This window comes from Acomys russatus, chromosome 8, assembly GCF_903995435.1.
Source record: "Acomys russatus chromosome 8, mAcoRus1.1, whole genome shotgun sequence".
Lineage (NCBI taxonomy): Eukaryota > Metazoa > Chordata > Mammalia > Rodentia > Muridae > Acomys > Acomys russatus.
The window spans coordinates 28,027,279-28,042,266 of NC_067144.1; the positions used below are offsets into that span (position 1 = coordinate 28,027,279).

A 14,988-nucleotide genomic window follows, 5' to 3' on the forward strand; every position below is an offset into this window, starting at 1 on the left:
TGTCGGGCTTTCAGGACCCGTTCCAAGGGGAAAGATTTCCACAAACTGAGAATCCCCAGTGATGCTGCAAACCCAAACCCAGTAGCCTGCGTCTGCAGTGGGCTAGATGAGACTTGCACTGTGCACGTGAAATCAGCCTGACCAACTCCCAATGTCCTGCAAAAGACAGGGCATGAAAAACAACAACAAAAAAACAAATACAAAACCAACTAGCCAGCCAACCAACGAACAATCAAAAGCCCCACAATCCAATGCTGACTTCTGATTCCGCTAGTTCCACAGCAAGAACGGCTTTCAAGACACGCTCTCCGCCTCAGCAATGTCTCCCTAAAAGCACCAACTGTTCCACAGGGTAAGGCTTAATGGAAGCCAGACTCAGCAGAGGCCCTGTCCTGACTGTCCTTTCCCTGTACCCCCTCCTTCCTCTGCCCTCTCAGCATAGGCTTCCACTGGGACCCAGAAATAAAAATAAGAAATGCAAGGGTAATTAGTCACTGTCACACACTCTGGGAGGGTGAACAGCAGCATCAGCCTGGCATTTCCGGATTAACTCCCGGTGCGGTCTTTGCCCGTCCTGCCTGTTGTGGAGGTAGCTTCAGGGCCACCCGTTGGCCTGAAAAATATTATTCTTATTCTCGCACTGATTTCTGTCTCCTGGGTACTATATTTGGCCTTCCATGACCGTTGTCCACGACTCACAAGGAGTTGTCTAGATACACAGGAAAACAAGGGTGGGGATCATCCCTGCCTTGAAACAGAGGCTAAACAAGGCTGTTTCTTTTCACAAAACCCTTCACACCTTTTGATGTTCCTGGGGATGGGGTGGGGGGGTGCCTATGGGAAACTACGTGGGGTACAGGGTGTTGCTCGCCTTAGGTACCTTACTGACAAAAAAAGGTGGGGAGTGGGGAAGACTATGAGAAGCCAGTAGTGTTTGCAGCAAAGACCTGGCTGGTACAGAGCCAGAACATTCCACCTTGTGAGCATAGTCTTGTTTTCTTGTTTGCTTTTGGAGCAGGAAAAAGTGGGTAAATATTTTCAGTTCCATTTCACATTTCCATATTTTCTACCAAGAGCACAAAGCTTTTTTATAAGGAAAAAAAAAAAATCTAAATGCATACAAACTCAATGTTTAGAGGAGGTTGCTGGTTATTTTAAAAAATTCAATCTACTTAAAACCATTACTTGCCTACCCTCTGATGGCATTAGAGAGAAACAACACAAACTTGTGGCAAACAGAAGTGTTTTGTGAGGAACATCTTCCTTGTACAGCTTTGAAGGAGAGTGGCAGCCTGAAGGCTTTGGTCTACCTCACCCAACAGTGCCCAGGACCATGGAATTGGCACAGGCCTGTCTCTGCATCCTATCACAGATCTAAAAGGCTCTCTCTCTCGCAGCTCCTGTAGTAGCCCCTGGACAGAGTCCCTCTGTTGAAGGGAAATAGCTACGGTCTCAACAACCTGTGTACCAGGTGCTCTAGTGCCTGCTGGTTAAACAGGAGCTACCGCAATATCGGAGAATTGGAGGGCATTTTACAGCCCTTGGGGAGAAAACTTGTTTCCTATGTTGGTTTTCCTGGCTAGAGGGGCCTGTTTTCCCTGCTAAAGTTCCCACAGGTATGTTTTTAAAAAGGCTTGCTTTGGCTGAGAAACAAATACAAACAGCATCACTAAAATGTGATGGGGGAAAGATGGCAAAGCAGGTGGGTGAGTTTTCTCTGGGCTTTGAGTCGACAGGAACATCCAGGTAAAAGGACACAAAGGTTACACCTGGGGGCCTATGCAGAGCCTCTGCCTGGGGCCTCTGAGAGATCACCTAGCCCGTATCACCGCTAGCTTTCCAGGAGGTGGTAGGGATGGGCTTTGGAGGAGACGGAAGGGAAGGACACAGTTGTGGTCCAGGAGACTGAGGCACTCACTTCAGCTTCACTAAGAAGGAGAAGCTTGCAGGGAGGGGATAGCACAGTACCAGGGTTGTACCTTCCGATGCTTGACCATGTAGTAGAGGATGGGTGGCCGGCTGCTGCTCTCATGGCGAGGCCGCCACACCAGCTCATATGAGTCAGTCTTGGAGGTCCGGGGCGAGCTGAGAATGATGGGCGCCTCTGCAGGGGCTACCTGCTCCTCCCCCAGGCACTTCAGGGAAGTGGGCTGTACTGGTGTCAGAGGCTTGGCAAGCCCAGGTTGTTCCCGCAGCATCTGGTCAGGCCTGCTGGGTCTGAAGGGTGGCATGGGAGGTGTGGCAGCCATCGGCTTGGTGTCCCTCCCGGGTCTCAGGGTTGTGTCTGAGGACAAAGCAGGAAAGAGAAGGGAAGGGGGAAGGTGTTAGTGGCCCTGATCACCTGCCAGGGAGAAAACAGAGTACAATCAGAGAAGACCTGAGACCACCATCAGCCTGCTCTGTGACACACAACCACGCTCTGCAGAAGAGAAGGCTGGTGTCCTTGTCCTGCCAGAAGGAAAAGGTGATCTGTCTACTTGGACCAGGCCTCTTCCACAGTTGGAGGCAGGAGACAAGCCTCGTCTATGGAGCCTGCTGCCTGTATCTCCTGGATGCATATGTGACTGATGCTGAGGCTTATATTTAAACTTTTATTGCATTTTATTCTCTCTCTCTCTCTCTCTCTCTCTCTCTCTCTCTCTCTCTCTCTCTCTCTCTGTGTGTGTGTGTGTGTGTGTGTCTGTTTCATGGCCGAAGGTAGTCCATGTGGGTCCTGGGATTTGAACTCAGGTCTTCAGGCTTTGCAGAAAGCTCCTTTACCTGCTGAGCCATCTCACTGGGACTGATGAGATGGTTTAAATGTCAAATGTCCCCTACAGTCTCATGTGTTAAATGATTGGTCCTTGGCTGATAGCACAGTTTTGGGGGGGGGAGGTGGGGTCTCTCTCACTGGAGGAAGTAGGCTACGGAGGCAAATTTCGGAAGGTCATCCTTTCTCCCAGTCAGAGAAACTGACATGAGGTTCTACCTCGCTCTGGGTCCAGACTCAGTGGAGCTAAGAGCTCTGCATTAAAGCCTCCGAAACCATGAGCCAAAGCAAGATTTCTTTCCTCTAAGTTGTTTTTGCTTTTGAAGTTACTTTGTCACAGTGCTGGAAAAGGGTGATGAACACAGCACATCGGCAACAGAGGAGTGGGACGGATGCTGTCGCTAAACCTGCCACACGGTTCTTGTGCCTTTGGTGCTGACTTATAGGGCCGTTTGTAGAATGGACATGAGTCCTGAGGAGGCTCTAGGGTGCTGTGGGCAGCAGCTGATGGGGTTTGGGTGGGAGCTTAGAGGAGCAGGATGCTGATGCGGATGAAAGGGAGACTATAATTGGGGCTTATGATAGAACAAGAACTCTGCTAGGAGTTGGGCTGGAAGCCATTACGTGTGACATTGTGGCTAGCAACGTGTTTGTGGAAAGCCGCGTTTATAAGGAAGTCCAGCATCCAGGCCATGGCATGATCCTCGCTAGCTGGTTTGACAAGGGCCTGTAGCGAGGGTTAGGAACAAGAAGGATTGTGAAACTGATGTGAAAACTGTACACTTGGCCAGGGAGGGTGTGAAAGTCATCAGAGCCGTTAAGAGGAAGACGCGTGCTTTGCATCAAGATGGTACGAAATGCGCCTTGAAGACATGTCAGGAAACGGTCGGATCCAATTCAGGGCAGCCTTACAGGCATAACGGTTTTAAATCCTTGGAAAGACTTTGCTTTGAGAAGAGAACTCTTGGGCGACCTGTTCTCACAGGGTCCCCTAGGGAAGTGTGTCCCCTGCATGCAGCCATTTGGGCATTCATAGACCGTTGTGTTGTAGGTGTGATCCAGACAGGATAGGCTTGGGCAAAAGAGTGTCAACTGAAATGACTCAAGCTAAAGGGAAAGGGGGCTGGAGAGATGGCTCAGAGGTTAAGAGCACTATCTGCTCTTCCAGAGGTCCTGAGTTCAATTTTCAGCAACCACATGGTGGCTCACAACCATCTGTACTGTGATCTGGTGCTCTCTTGCCGTGTGCATAAAGACAGTGTACTCATATACACAAAATAAATAAATCTTAAAAAAAAAAAAAAAAAAAAAAAAAGCTAAAGAGAAAGAAAGGCCTTGCTTTTCCTTGTTTTAAAACACTGGTTGTTAAGTCTGATTCTACATAATCACGAAAGACCATGGACTTGGAAAATGGATTTTTTAAAAAGTTTTTTATTATTATGTGTACAGTGCTCTGCCTGTATGTATACCTGCAGGCCAGAAGGGCATCATATCATATTATAGATGGTTGTTAGCCACAATGTGGTTGCTGGGAATTGAACTCAGGACCTCTGGGAGAGCAGTCAGTGCTCTTAACCTCTGAGCCATCTCTCTAGCCCCCAAGGATTCATTTTTTAAGAAACCCAATCAAATAGATCATATTCATTAATGAAAACTTGCACAGCCAATTTATTAATAAGTTATTAATAATAATTATAATTTTGAACCTACAACTAAAAGTCACTGAATTTGATTTTTATTTGAGGAAAGGACTGTCGGCTCAGGTGGAACTGCTGATGTCTGGGCTCCTTGTACTCACCTGGCCGTGCAGTTATCAGTCGGACCACGGCGTGGGCACTCCCAACTTCATTCTCCGCCATGCACTGGTACACGCCTTCATCCTCAGGCCCAACGCTGACTACACGCAGGGCTCTGCGAGACAGCCGGAGGCGCTGGCTGGAGGTGAGGGGCACGGCATTCCTCAGCCACAGTACAGAGGGTGGAGGGTTTCCTCGGACCTCACAAGTGAGCTTTGCGCTCTGGCCCCATGGAATGACCAGCTGGGACAGCTCCACAGTGACCTCGGGGGGTTCTGTAGAAAAAACAGATCAGAATGAGGTGTGTGTGTGTGCATTTTCCCACCTCCAGGACCACACAGACTAGAATGAGACTCTGCCTTAGGGTGGCTTTGGCCTCCCTGGCTCTTGGGTTCTTCTTATGGGAGGAGTCAGGGTTGGGGGAATGTCTAGGTGACTAAAAGGTATATCAAGATCTAAAGCCTATGTCCTGGGATCTAAGAATCTCTGTTTCCCCAACGTATCTCCCCACTTGCAGCTCCATGGCCCTCACAACAGAGCCTTCTCTGAGCTAGGTTATGTGCTTCTAGAAGTTCCAGGAAGGTCAGCGGGAAGACTAAGGAGGAAGAAGCCCATGAAGATGCTCACCAAACACTTGGACGTTATACAGGATGACAGCAGCACCAGGCTCCCCAACCCCGTTGTCAGCCATACAGCGGTAGGTGCCTGAGTCTTCCTCACTCGTGGTGTCAATAAGCAAGTTGCTCAGCAGGAACCGAGTCTTGTTATAGGCAGCGATGCTGGACCCATCCTTGGCCCACGTGACTTGAGGCGGCGGGATCCCACTGGCCACACACTCCAGTATGAGACTCTGGCCTTTGGTGACAATGACAGTCTGGGCTTCCAGTGGGTAGATGATGCGGGCAGCCTCAGCGGTGGACCCTGGAGAGGGGAAGAGGGACACACAGAGTTAAGCTGTGGACTTCCACCAGCCCGTCTCTGATGGCCCAGTCCCAGAAGGGTTCCAGAGAGCATGGAGTTGGGGTGAAACAACCCCTCTGAGGCTTGCAACATAGCTAACGCAATGCCACTTGTCAGGAACAAGATCTTCCTCCTGCAGAGAATGTAACTCAAGCCTTTGAACTACAAGTGCTTACAGAGAAATGAGGGTGCAAAGAGAGAATTGCTTGACTTCAGGTAGCACACCCTGAGCCTGAGGAGAAGGAGCTGCTAGGCCCCAACTTGACTTCAACATCCAATCAGTATGTCCCTTAGAGGGTGAACAATCCACTGAACTGAGCAGGAGCCACTGTTGAGAGTTATGCATGTCATACACTTCAAAGTCCCCAAACACCAATCAGTGACTCCTTCAGGTCCTCGGTGGAGAAAGCAGCCACCCCTAACCCCCAGATATGGTTTCTTTATATAATAGCCCTGGCTGTCCTGGACTCACTTTGTACAGCAGGCTGGCCTTGAACTCACAGAGATCCACATGCCTCGGCCTCCCGAGTGCTCGGGGTTAAAGGCGTACACCACCAGGCCTGGCTGGCTTAAAGCAGCCATCTTTCTCAAAGCTGGGGACAAAGTGCACAGACTGGCTGAAGGGCAGTTACTACTCTCCAGCATGCTGCTATCCCAGGATTCCCACAGAGCCTGCCTCATGACTTTGCTTCATGGGCCATCCAGTGGCAGCTCCAGAAACACACAGTTTTGGAGACTCTCTATTTCTTGTTAGGAAGAAGAGAAAAAAAAGTTTTGCTCCATTAGCTTTGGGAGAAAAAAAAATCCACCTCAGGTGCCCAGTGGTAGCTCATCGGGGTACTTGGGGCGTAGGAGGTGAGGGCCTTTGCACATAAATAGGGGAGCCTGTGGGGCCTCTGTAGATTTTTCTGCAGAGGGAGACTCTGGGAGTAAGGAGCAGAAGGCAGGCCCAGAGGCCATCCACAAGGATGCTGTTAGGTCCTGCTGCAGGGCGTGGCTGGCATGGCCTGGCAGCTGCCTAGGGGCGGGGCTTCCCCTTTTCCAGAGACTAGCTATCTAAACCAGACATTTTGGGTTCACTGGGCCCTTTTGCCCTTTAGCTCACTCTCACCCTTGTCCTACTTCCCTGCCCTCTCCCCTTCCCTCCCCCCACCCCACCTCCTGTGAGTACTCTTCCTTCTCCCTCTCCTTCCATGCCGCTTCCAATAAACCTGCATTTATATACTATAGCTTCATTGCAAGTAGCTCATTCTGCCAATTTATTTAAGCAATCAGGTGCCACTTGCACGAAGCTGTTGTGTTCCTCTCTACCACCACGCAAACTCCTCCCTCTTGTAAGTAACACAGAGGGTGCAACAGGGGAAAAGAATGAGCCACGCAGGCAAGTAAGGCTGAGGTGCTGCCACCCCTGTACCTCTAGGCTCACAACCCCTGAACTTGGTCTGTGTTGGCCCCGGCTATACCCATCTACCTTTCCAGCTTTGCTGGCCCTTATCCACGATACCCGACTGACAAGTGAGTCTGGTCCTTACGGCGCACACGGAGCCTGTCACTGGAGCCGGACGTTTTCACTTCCTGGGTCACCGGGTTGTAGGCGGCACACTTGTACATGCCCTCATCCTCCTGGCTGGCGTTGACGATTTGGAGATTCCCCGACGGCATGATCAGGTAGTTGTCTGTGATGAGGGTAAGGGAGAATGAAGATGAGGTGAATCTGGGCCCAGAATCATAAAGTCTGAAAGTGCCCTAGAGCAAAGGTGTTCCAGGGAGAATGAAACAGCCTGAGATGCTGTTCTCCACATGAGTCAGGACCGCGTGCGCAGAGTGCCAGCGTCAGGAACTAACTACAGGCCCCTGCACTGCACAGCGCTTGTCTGTGAGGATCATTTTACACTCTCAAGGGTGCTAGGGGAGGATGGAAAACGCGCAGGGCTTAGGGTCAACCTGGGCTTGAGCTCTGGGTCTATGAGGTCCGGTGTGTTCTTGAGAAGTTAATCCGCCTCTTAGATCCACTTATGAGGAAAAAAAAAAAAAGAACATCTGCTGCTAAAACTCTATTCAGGCCAAGGCTCATGTCACACAAATGGGGACGAGGTGGGTCTAAAGAACTGACTTTAGCACTTCCTAACCATCTGTGTCCCAGCCACCACTCTGAGCCACCTCACTATTGAATTTCCACTAACGAGGAGGAATACTCTGACCCTCTGTGATGGCTGCTGAAACCCTATTTTGTCTGCTCCTGGTCCAAGGCTGTCACAGGTGGGGCCTGAGGCGTTTGTACAGGTATATCAGGCAGGAGGCAGACTGGCAACTTCTAGACAGCCCAGATTCAGGGTGGCTCCCAGTTTCCTGGCAGGCAGAGTCAGTTCTGAACTTTGCCTGGTGGCCCCTCGTGGGAGTCAGAGTGTCACCAGGCTTGGTGCCTGCCTGCTGCTGGGCCACCCAGGTGTGAGCTGCTTAGGCTAGTGCCAGATGGAGTGAGTTTTGCCCAGGGCTTCTGCCAAGCCTCTGCTGGGCACGGGGATTAGAGCGCCTGTGCTCTCATCTCTCTTCTCTGCTACTCTGAGTGCTTGGACCAGGGTGCTTACATTTCAAAAGCAGATTTCTGTCTTTTCTGAGTTTCTTCTCCCTGCCCCCGACTAAGATCTCAATCATAAACATACACTCTTTCCGTAAGCAGAAACGTCTATAATATGAAAGCTATGCATTTTGAGTTACAAGGCCAGGGCATGTTGGCTAACTCGGCCTTACGTGTAAGTGTGTTGTGAGGTGGGCTGACTACATCTTAATAGAAGCACATCTTCCTGTTGGCACTGTGAACCAAACTGTGGCCTCGCCTAGACCAGCCATCATGTCCACTATGGTCTGAGCAGGAAGCTGTAAGAGCTGAGATTACAGCACCCAGGAAGGAGGGGCGGCTACGCAGTACCACCGAAAGACTGTTTTGCCATGTCGGGGAAGATCCCTTCCCACCAGGGAAAGCTGGAGCTCTGAGAACTCTGGGCTTGCCAGGCAGCCTTCTCTATGTGCCTGGTGACAGTGGCTCAGATGGGAAGCATTTGGAGCCAGCCATGTGCCTGATCAAATGCTAGCAGTTTGGTGACACCTCCAGGGCCCCACACGATGAGTTCAAGTCCCCATGACGGGACAGAGGAACTCCATCATGGAAACTGGCCCCTCAGGATCCTTTAAAGCCAAATGTTAGAGTCGAGGACAGCTGGCTAGCCTGAGGTTGGGTCTATCAACATCAACATGACCATGGGGGACTCAGAGTGGCAGCAACAGCTGACACACATGAAAGCCGGTCAGAAGCCAGCTCCTCTGGCCTTTGCCTCACGGTGCCTGCCCAGTCCTTACCTCTAGAGGCCTCCAGCCACTCCTGTTTGACACTGTACCGGACCTGGGCTTTTGGGTGGCTCTCAGGCAGGTGGCAGGCGATGACAGCTGTGTTCCCCTCATCCACTTCAATCACATGCTGCACATCTAACTTAAAGTCCTGGAGGTCTGTGGAGAGAAAGGAAGGGTCCTATTAGACCTGGATGGAGAATGTCAGTGTGGTATAGCTGGGGAGGTTCATGTTGGAAGTCATAATAAATGGCTTCAGAACCCTTTCTGGGCCATAACAGAATGTTGAGACGGTTCTTGCCCTCTGGGAGTACGTACAAGCTTATAAGGTTGGGGCACATAGCCCTCGTCACTGCATGGGTGATGGACTGCGTAGCCACCTCAACCTGAGGTATATATAAACATAACTTTGGAGAGGCACAGAGAACCCTGCTAGAAGGTGCCCAAAACAGTTTCTTCTGTGGCACTGAGCCCTAAGAGTGGGGTGGCCCAACTCAGCTGTCCTGGATAAGGGTCATGACCAGGGCACCAATGTCTAAGCACAGCTAGTTGTCAGGGAGTTCTGCAAATGGAGATTGAAGCAATGAAACGAAATGCTGATGTTTCCCTGCAGTTCCGGCAAGAACAGCCTCCCAGGCTCTTTTCACACATTCACAGTGGAAAGTGACTCAGTAAGTAACAAGGATCATAGTCAAGATGCTGCCTCTTGAGGTGATAGGTGGGGCTTTGTGGATCTCTAGGTGCCGAGGGATCTCCCAGGACACCAGGACACCCCACACAACACCCCAATGTGGAATCTGAGAGGACCTGGGGGGAGGCGGTCAGGACACAGGTTGTAGCATCCTCTGGCATTCCGTGGCCATTTTGTCTGTTTCAGCTTTGTGGAAGGACGGGGTCTAAACTAGGAGAGAATGGAGACCAATCTGGAGGAAGAGCAGGATGTTTCCCAAAGCAATCCATGTGTCTAAAATAAAAACCCCAAAAAAACAAATTCTTTGCATGGGCCAAGTCACTGACGCTTCTGAAAATCTGGGCCATTGCTACAACAAAATCACATTTTGAACAGGAAACTTGGGTTCCAGGATTGTAGCCGGATCTGCTTTAAGAGAAGGACTAACAAAGTCAGGGTTGAAAATATTTTGCCCAGACACTCTTTTCAATGTGATACCGAGGAAGCCGTGGAGGCCCACTCTCAGGGTGCAGACTGTTCTAGACTCTGCTCAGACTCCAAGCATTGGGCTTCCTGCAATCTCACTGCAAGACTCTACCTGCTTGCAGTGTTGTTCCCACGGGCCACTCGGAAAAGGCAAGCAGGGCAGGCAGAAATATGGTTTCTCACAAAGCATGAGAAATAATTGCCCCAAATAAACGATAGTCACCACGGGGGAGCCTGGGATTCAAGCCACTGGTAAGCGCAAGGAGGAGCCTACTTGGGGGAAGTAGAGAAGAGGCCCACTGTTTTTGTTTTTGTTTTTTTTAATGAAAAGATCACTGCTGCTTTCATTTCATTGTTAAACTGTTCACTCTTTAAGGATGGGGCCATGGCTTGTTCATATATGTCCTTAGAGCTGGGCTAAACTTGGCGAGTTAGATGCCCATTTGCATGGCCTATGAACTCAAAGTCTCTCACAAAGGTTGGTTTATATTGTAAGCTCAAGGACAAGGCCCTAATGCAAATGTTCCATAAGCATTTAAAGTGTGACCAGTGGCAATTATTTTGGAAAAAGAATGTCTGGTACCTGGGTGGTCAGAAGAGGGTATCCGGTCCCCCTGAACTGGAGCTACAGACAATTGTGAGCTGCTGTGTGGGTACTGGGAATCGAACCTGGGTCCTCCAGAAGAGCAGCCAGTGTTATTAACCACCTAGCCATGTTAAATCCTTAGTCACATGTGAACAAAGGGTCCTACACCTTCATTATTGCACCAGGGCCTGCAAATTATGTAGCCCTGACCTGGCTGAGGCCCTTGGTCAGGAGGATGAGTGAGTTCACTCTGAGAGGAAGATGATCTATAGGGAAAGGGACTTCCCTGAGAGCAAGTCCCAGCTGAGCACAGGGAACGCTGCTCCTGTAAAAGCATTTCACTGACAACATGTAAGGGCCCTAATCCTCCTGCAGGGTAGGGCACCTTGTGCCTGCCAAGTCAGGAAGCTCCCCAGAAAGTGAGCTATGAGCAATTGCCCTTCAGAAGCATCTGGAACATTCCTCAGGCACTGAGAAGAAGCACTCTTTTCCACGGTCTAATAAGTCCAAAGCCACCCCACCAAGAGCTGTCCCTCCCTCCCTCCTCCTCCTCCTTTCTTTACATCATTCCAAGGAAAAATGCCTCAAGCAACAATATACTTAAACCTAGCAGATCACGTTGCAAGAAAGATGTGAGCAACTGGCACCAGGAACCCATCTCCATCATAATGGCCCCAGGCTCCTGCCTACTACAAACCGAAGAAGGCTCATCCAGGACGGGGCATGGAGTATGCGCTCCACCAGGCACCCACCTCACCAACCCAATGCTCAAGCCCTGGGGCCTCCGTATGTCCCTCTTGGCTCTCGCTACACCCTCTGACAACTGTTAGAGTAGAAACAGAAGGCTGTGCATTCGGGGAGGCATGAAGCTGGCCACTGGTCAGCCACGCAGCCCAATTTTCCCCTTTGTTCTGATGCCAACATGTGCACAACAGCTCATGAGGGCAGGGACCTAGACACCCCATCTGGGTGCCCCACTCCTCATGGCTGACTGGCAGGCCAGGCTTCTTGGCGTCAAAACAAATAAGCAGCAGTTTGGTCTTTGCTGCTGTCCCCTCCTTGTGCCTCCTAAGCTTAAGTCTTAGCTGCCACTTCCATCACTCCCAGTTTGGCTGCTGCAGTCAAATTCGAGTCTCACTAGGGGATCAAAGGCAGAGAAATGAAGTGATGAATGATGTAAAAACCAGGGGCCCTATTCCTTCTGTTTCTGGCCAGGACGGGGAGGCCAGAGATGGAGGAGGCTCCGTGATCAATAGAACACATCAGCAGACAGACACACGGGCATCCCTCCGGCCTCATGTGAAGGGGAGCAGCCTGTTCCCAGGCAAGGCTCTGAACATCATCAGTGTCCTAGCCCTGGCAACAAGGGGCAGGCTTTTGGTACAAATGGGGTTAACAGGCCTCTGTTGGCAGAAGGGTGGGTCAGGTTTCAGGGGAAAGGGGCTTGGTAAGACACACACCTGTCCTTGCCTGCTGCCTGTGTGCTGGAGAAATGCATTGCAGGAATGTTTTCTCAGCTTTAATCTTTTACCTTCCCTCTGTATCTCCTCTCTGCACATTCTTCTGGCTACTTCATTAAATTTGTCCAGGAGTCCCACTCATTTCTGGGATCTCCAGAGGTCAAAGGCCCTGGTCTTTGGGGCCACAGCTGAGGTTACTAACATACCTTATGACCACAGTACTTTCTGAAGAGGCTCATAGTGTCTGGGCTCTATATAGAGCCCTGCCTGGTTCTTTGCCGTGAAGAGCTCAGATTCCCAAGGGAAGCTGCATATTCGGACGTGTGGATTCTGTAAGATGCCTATGCACTGTCATACTCTTCCTCTTTCTACTTAAAGGGAATGTCAGGCCTGAATTCTCTTGGCCATGGGAAAAACAAGAAAGGCACGTCCTCACATTTCTGGTGAGGTGCATATGTGAGAGGACATATGACACATTTGATCTTGAGTCCATTTGAGCTTCGCACACCCCCATCATTCTGCCCTTAATAAAAAGCTCTTAATAATAAATAGAACAAGCCGGGCATGGTGGTGCATGCCTGTAATTCCAGCACTCAGGAGGCAGAGGCAGGAGGATCTCTGTGAACTCGAGGCTAGCTTGGTCTACAGAGTGAGTTCCAGAACAGCCAGGGCTACAAAGAGAAACCGTCTCTCAAAAAACCAAGATGATGATGGTGATGATATAATAATAATAATGCTGCTGCTGCTGCTAATGATGATGATCAGAATGTGAATTAAATTACAATATCTCCAGGAATATGCTTACACCCTCAATACAAGCTGTCAAGATTTAACTGAAGGGTTAATCCTTATTTCCAGAGACTTTACATGTCCAGTTCCAGAGTGTCCATGTTATGTTCCTAGAATAGCCTTCACCCCACTCTCCCAGGGGTTCTTCTCCCTGACCCCCCCACCCCCCGCCGCAAGCTGGTAAATCAAAGCTCTTTCTGTTCAGGAAGAAGAGATGGCACCTTTGCTGGATGCTGTAGAAGTCACCAACATCCCCATCTCTCCAAGTGTTCTGGTCCTGCAGGCATTTATGACACACAGTCCTGTCCTATACTCTTCCTGTGTTCTCGGAGATCAGAGGACAAGCCTGCACATATCTGCTGAGGTTTGGATGGCATCCACCAGCTTGTGGGCACTGCATGGGGCTTGCTTGGCAACGCTGCTGGGATGTCTAGCAGCCTCAGGGCCGTGGGCAGATTTCTGGGCTTTATTATTCATTCTGCTCCCCAACTCTCGTGCCCTCCAAGCCTCAGCTTGTCCCTGCGACAGTTGGTTGGGTCTACATCTGAGGTTGCAGAGCTTGGGAAGAGCCTGTACTAATGGCACCGCTGCTCAGGGTCACACTGACCACGCGGTCTTTCTCTGCACCTCCGTCGTTTTGGAGGATGGCCACAAACAAGGTAGTAGACGTACTCTGAGTGATTCCTCTGTCGGAATGCCTGGTTCACAGCTTCACAGAAGGACTTGGGAGTGGCAATGTGGCAGAATCCATGGTGTTGCTTTAGTAAGTGGCCTCCGGCGGCGTGGGGCTTTCCTGATGGGCACAGAGTCACGCACTCATTCAATCCTTTGGTCATCTAAGATACCATAGCTTAGCTTCATCCACAAGTTATCCTTGCAGTAAAGTACTTTGCAAATGGAAAACCACAAAAGCCACCTGCTAAGGATAGATAGGGCCTGCCACTGATGGTGCTCGTGAGCTCAGGGAGCTTGGCGCTTGGAGAGTGTCTGGGGTTACCATGGCTTGGGCAGGCCTCTCAGGTGCTGAACATTTGAGGAAAGGACTAAGTGCTTAGCTGTGGGTAACCAGGGCACACAGACCACTAAAGCTAAAAGCAACTGTAACTCACAAGGCTGGCCCAAACCAGTGTTTTCTATAGCAAGCATTTGGTACAGCACTCAGCCGTTGTGGTACTCAGAAATACACCCAGTACCACAGAAAACGCAAATAAAATAAGATTGGAGGGAGGGGGGTGTTTCTAATCTAACAGATGAGCTAGGTAAGGTCAACATGAGGCGGAACACAGTCATGCACCGGAGTGGTGTCCCCAGCCTGGTCCTCAGCCCCTCCACCAACAGCCTGAGTCAGGCTGCCTCAAGCAACATACAACTCAGGGAGGAAGCTGGAACAGCAGCTTTGTGCCTCACTTGGCAGGCTAGGGTGGTGGATAAATATGTTTGCTCTCTTTGGGATTTCCCCCCCCCCTGCCAATCCAATTGTACAAATAATTTTGGCTGCAGACAAAACTGTTTCCTGACAGCCATGGAGACATGACATGAGATTCCTCAAACACACTTTCTGATGAAAGCAAGGCATGCTATGCTTGCTTTTATTGAAATAAAAAACAGTTTCTATGAGAGGAGGTGGGGGCGTTTTGCATCTGCCAAACAGACTAGTTGTCAAATCTTGGGGTGTTGTGTTTTGTTTTGTCTTGTCTTGTTTTTTTCTTCAGTTGAGGTGTGGCTCCCCACATTTGCAAGGTGGAAGGGCTAAGAATGGAAGAGAGAAGAAAGAGTCTGGAAGGCAAAACAAAACAAAACAAAAAAATCATAGTCAAGACAAGAGAGAAAAAATTGGAGGTGAGGAGAAGAGGAGAGAAGGCATAAAGAGACAGGCGGGTGAGAGGAAGGAAAGAAAAAAAAAGGTATCTATTTTGCAATGTTATTAAATGATTTGCAATAAGCTGGCTTAAGGCTTTAGGAATTTTCTTTGGCTTGAACCAATTAAAAATATTTTTAAAAGACATAAGAGAACATGAAATACGATTAATCCTCAAAGGCAAGTCAAAGATGGAGCTGTGTCTCCACTGGGTCTGGCAGCCAGATGCACCCTGAGATGTCTGCAGCAGCCTTTCTCACTTATCTGGCTTCAGTGCGTCTGTGAGGTA

The 14,988-nt window shown here is 50.0% G+C and overlaps 1 protein-coding gene across 1 annotated transcript in view; it reads right to left on the bottom strand.

Moving 5' to 3' along the window:
* Window positions 1-14,988, bottom strand: part of Boc (BOC cell adhesion associated, oncogene regulated) — a 74,615-nt gene that overhangs the window by 9,423 nt on the left and 50,204 nt on the right. The window contains exons 4-8 of the mRNA XM_051149978.1: window positions 8,863-9,009; window positions 7,038-7,181; window positions 5,173-5,466; window positions 4,548-4,820; window positions 1,980-2,284 (exon numbers count right to left, since the gene is read on the bottom strand). Of these exons, the coding sequence (XP_051005935.1) occupies window positions 1,980-2,284; window positions 4,548-4,820; window positions 5,173-5,466; window positions 7,038-7,181; window positions 8,863-9,009 (1,163 nt within the window). The remainder of the gene's footprint in view (window positions 1-1,979; window positions 2,285-4,547; window positions 4,821-5,172; window positions 5,467-7,037; window positions 7,182-8,862; window positions 9,010-14,988) is intronic.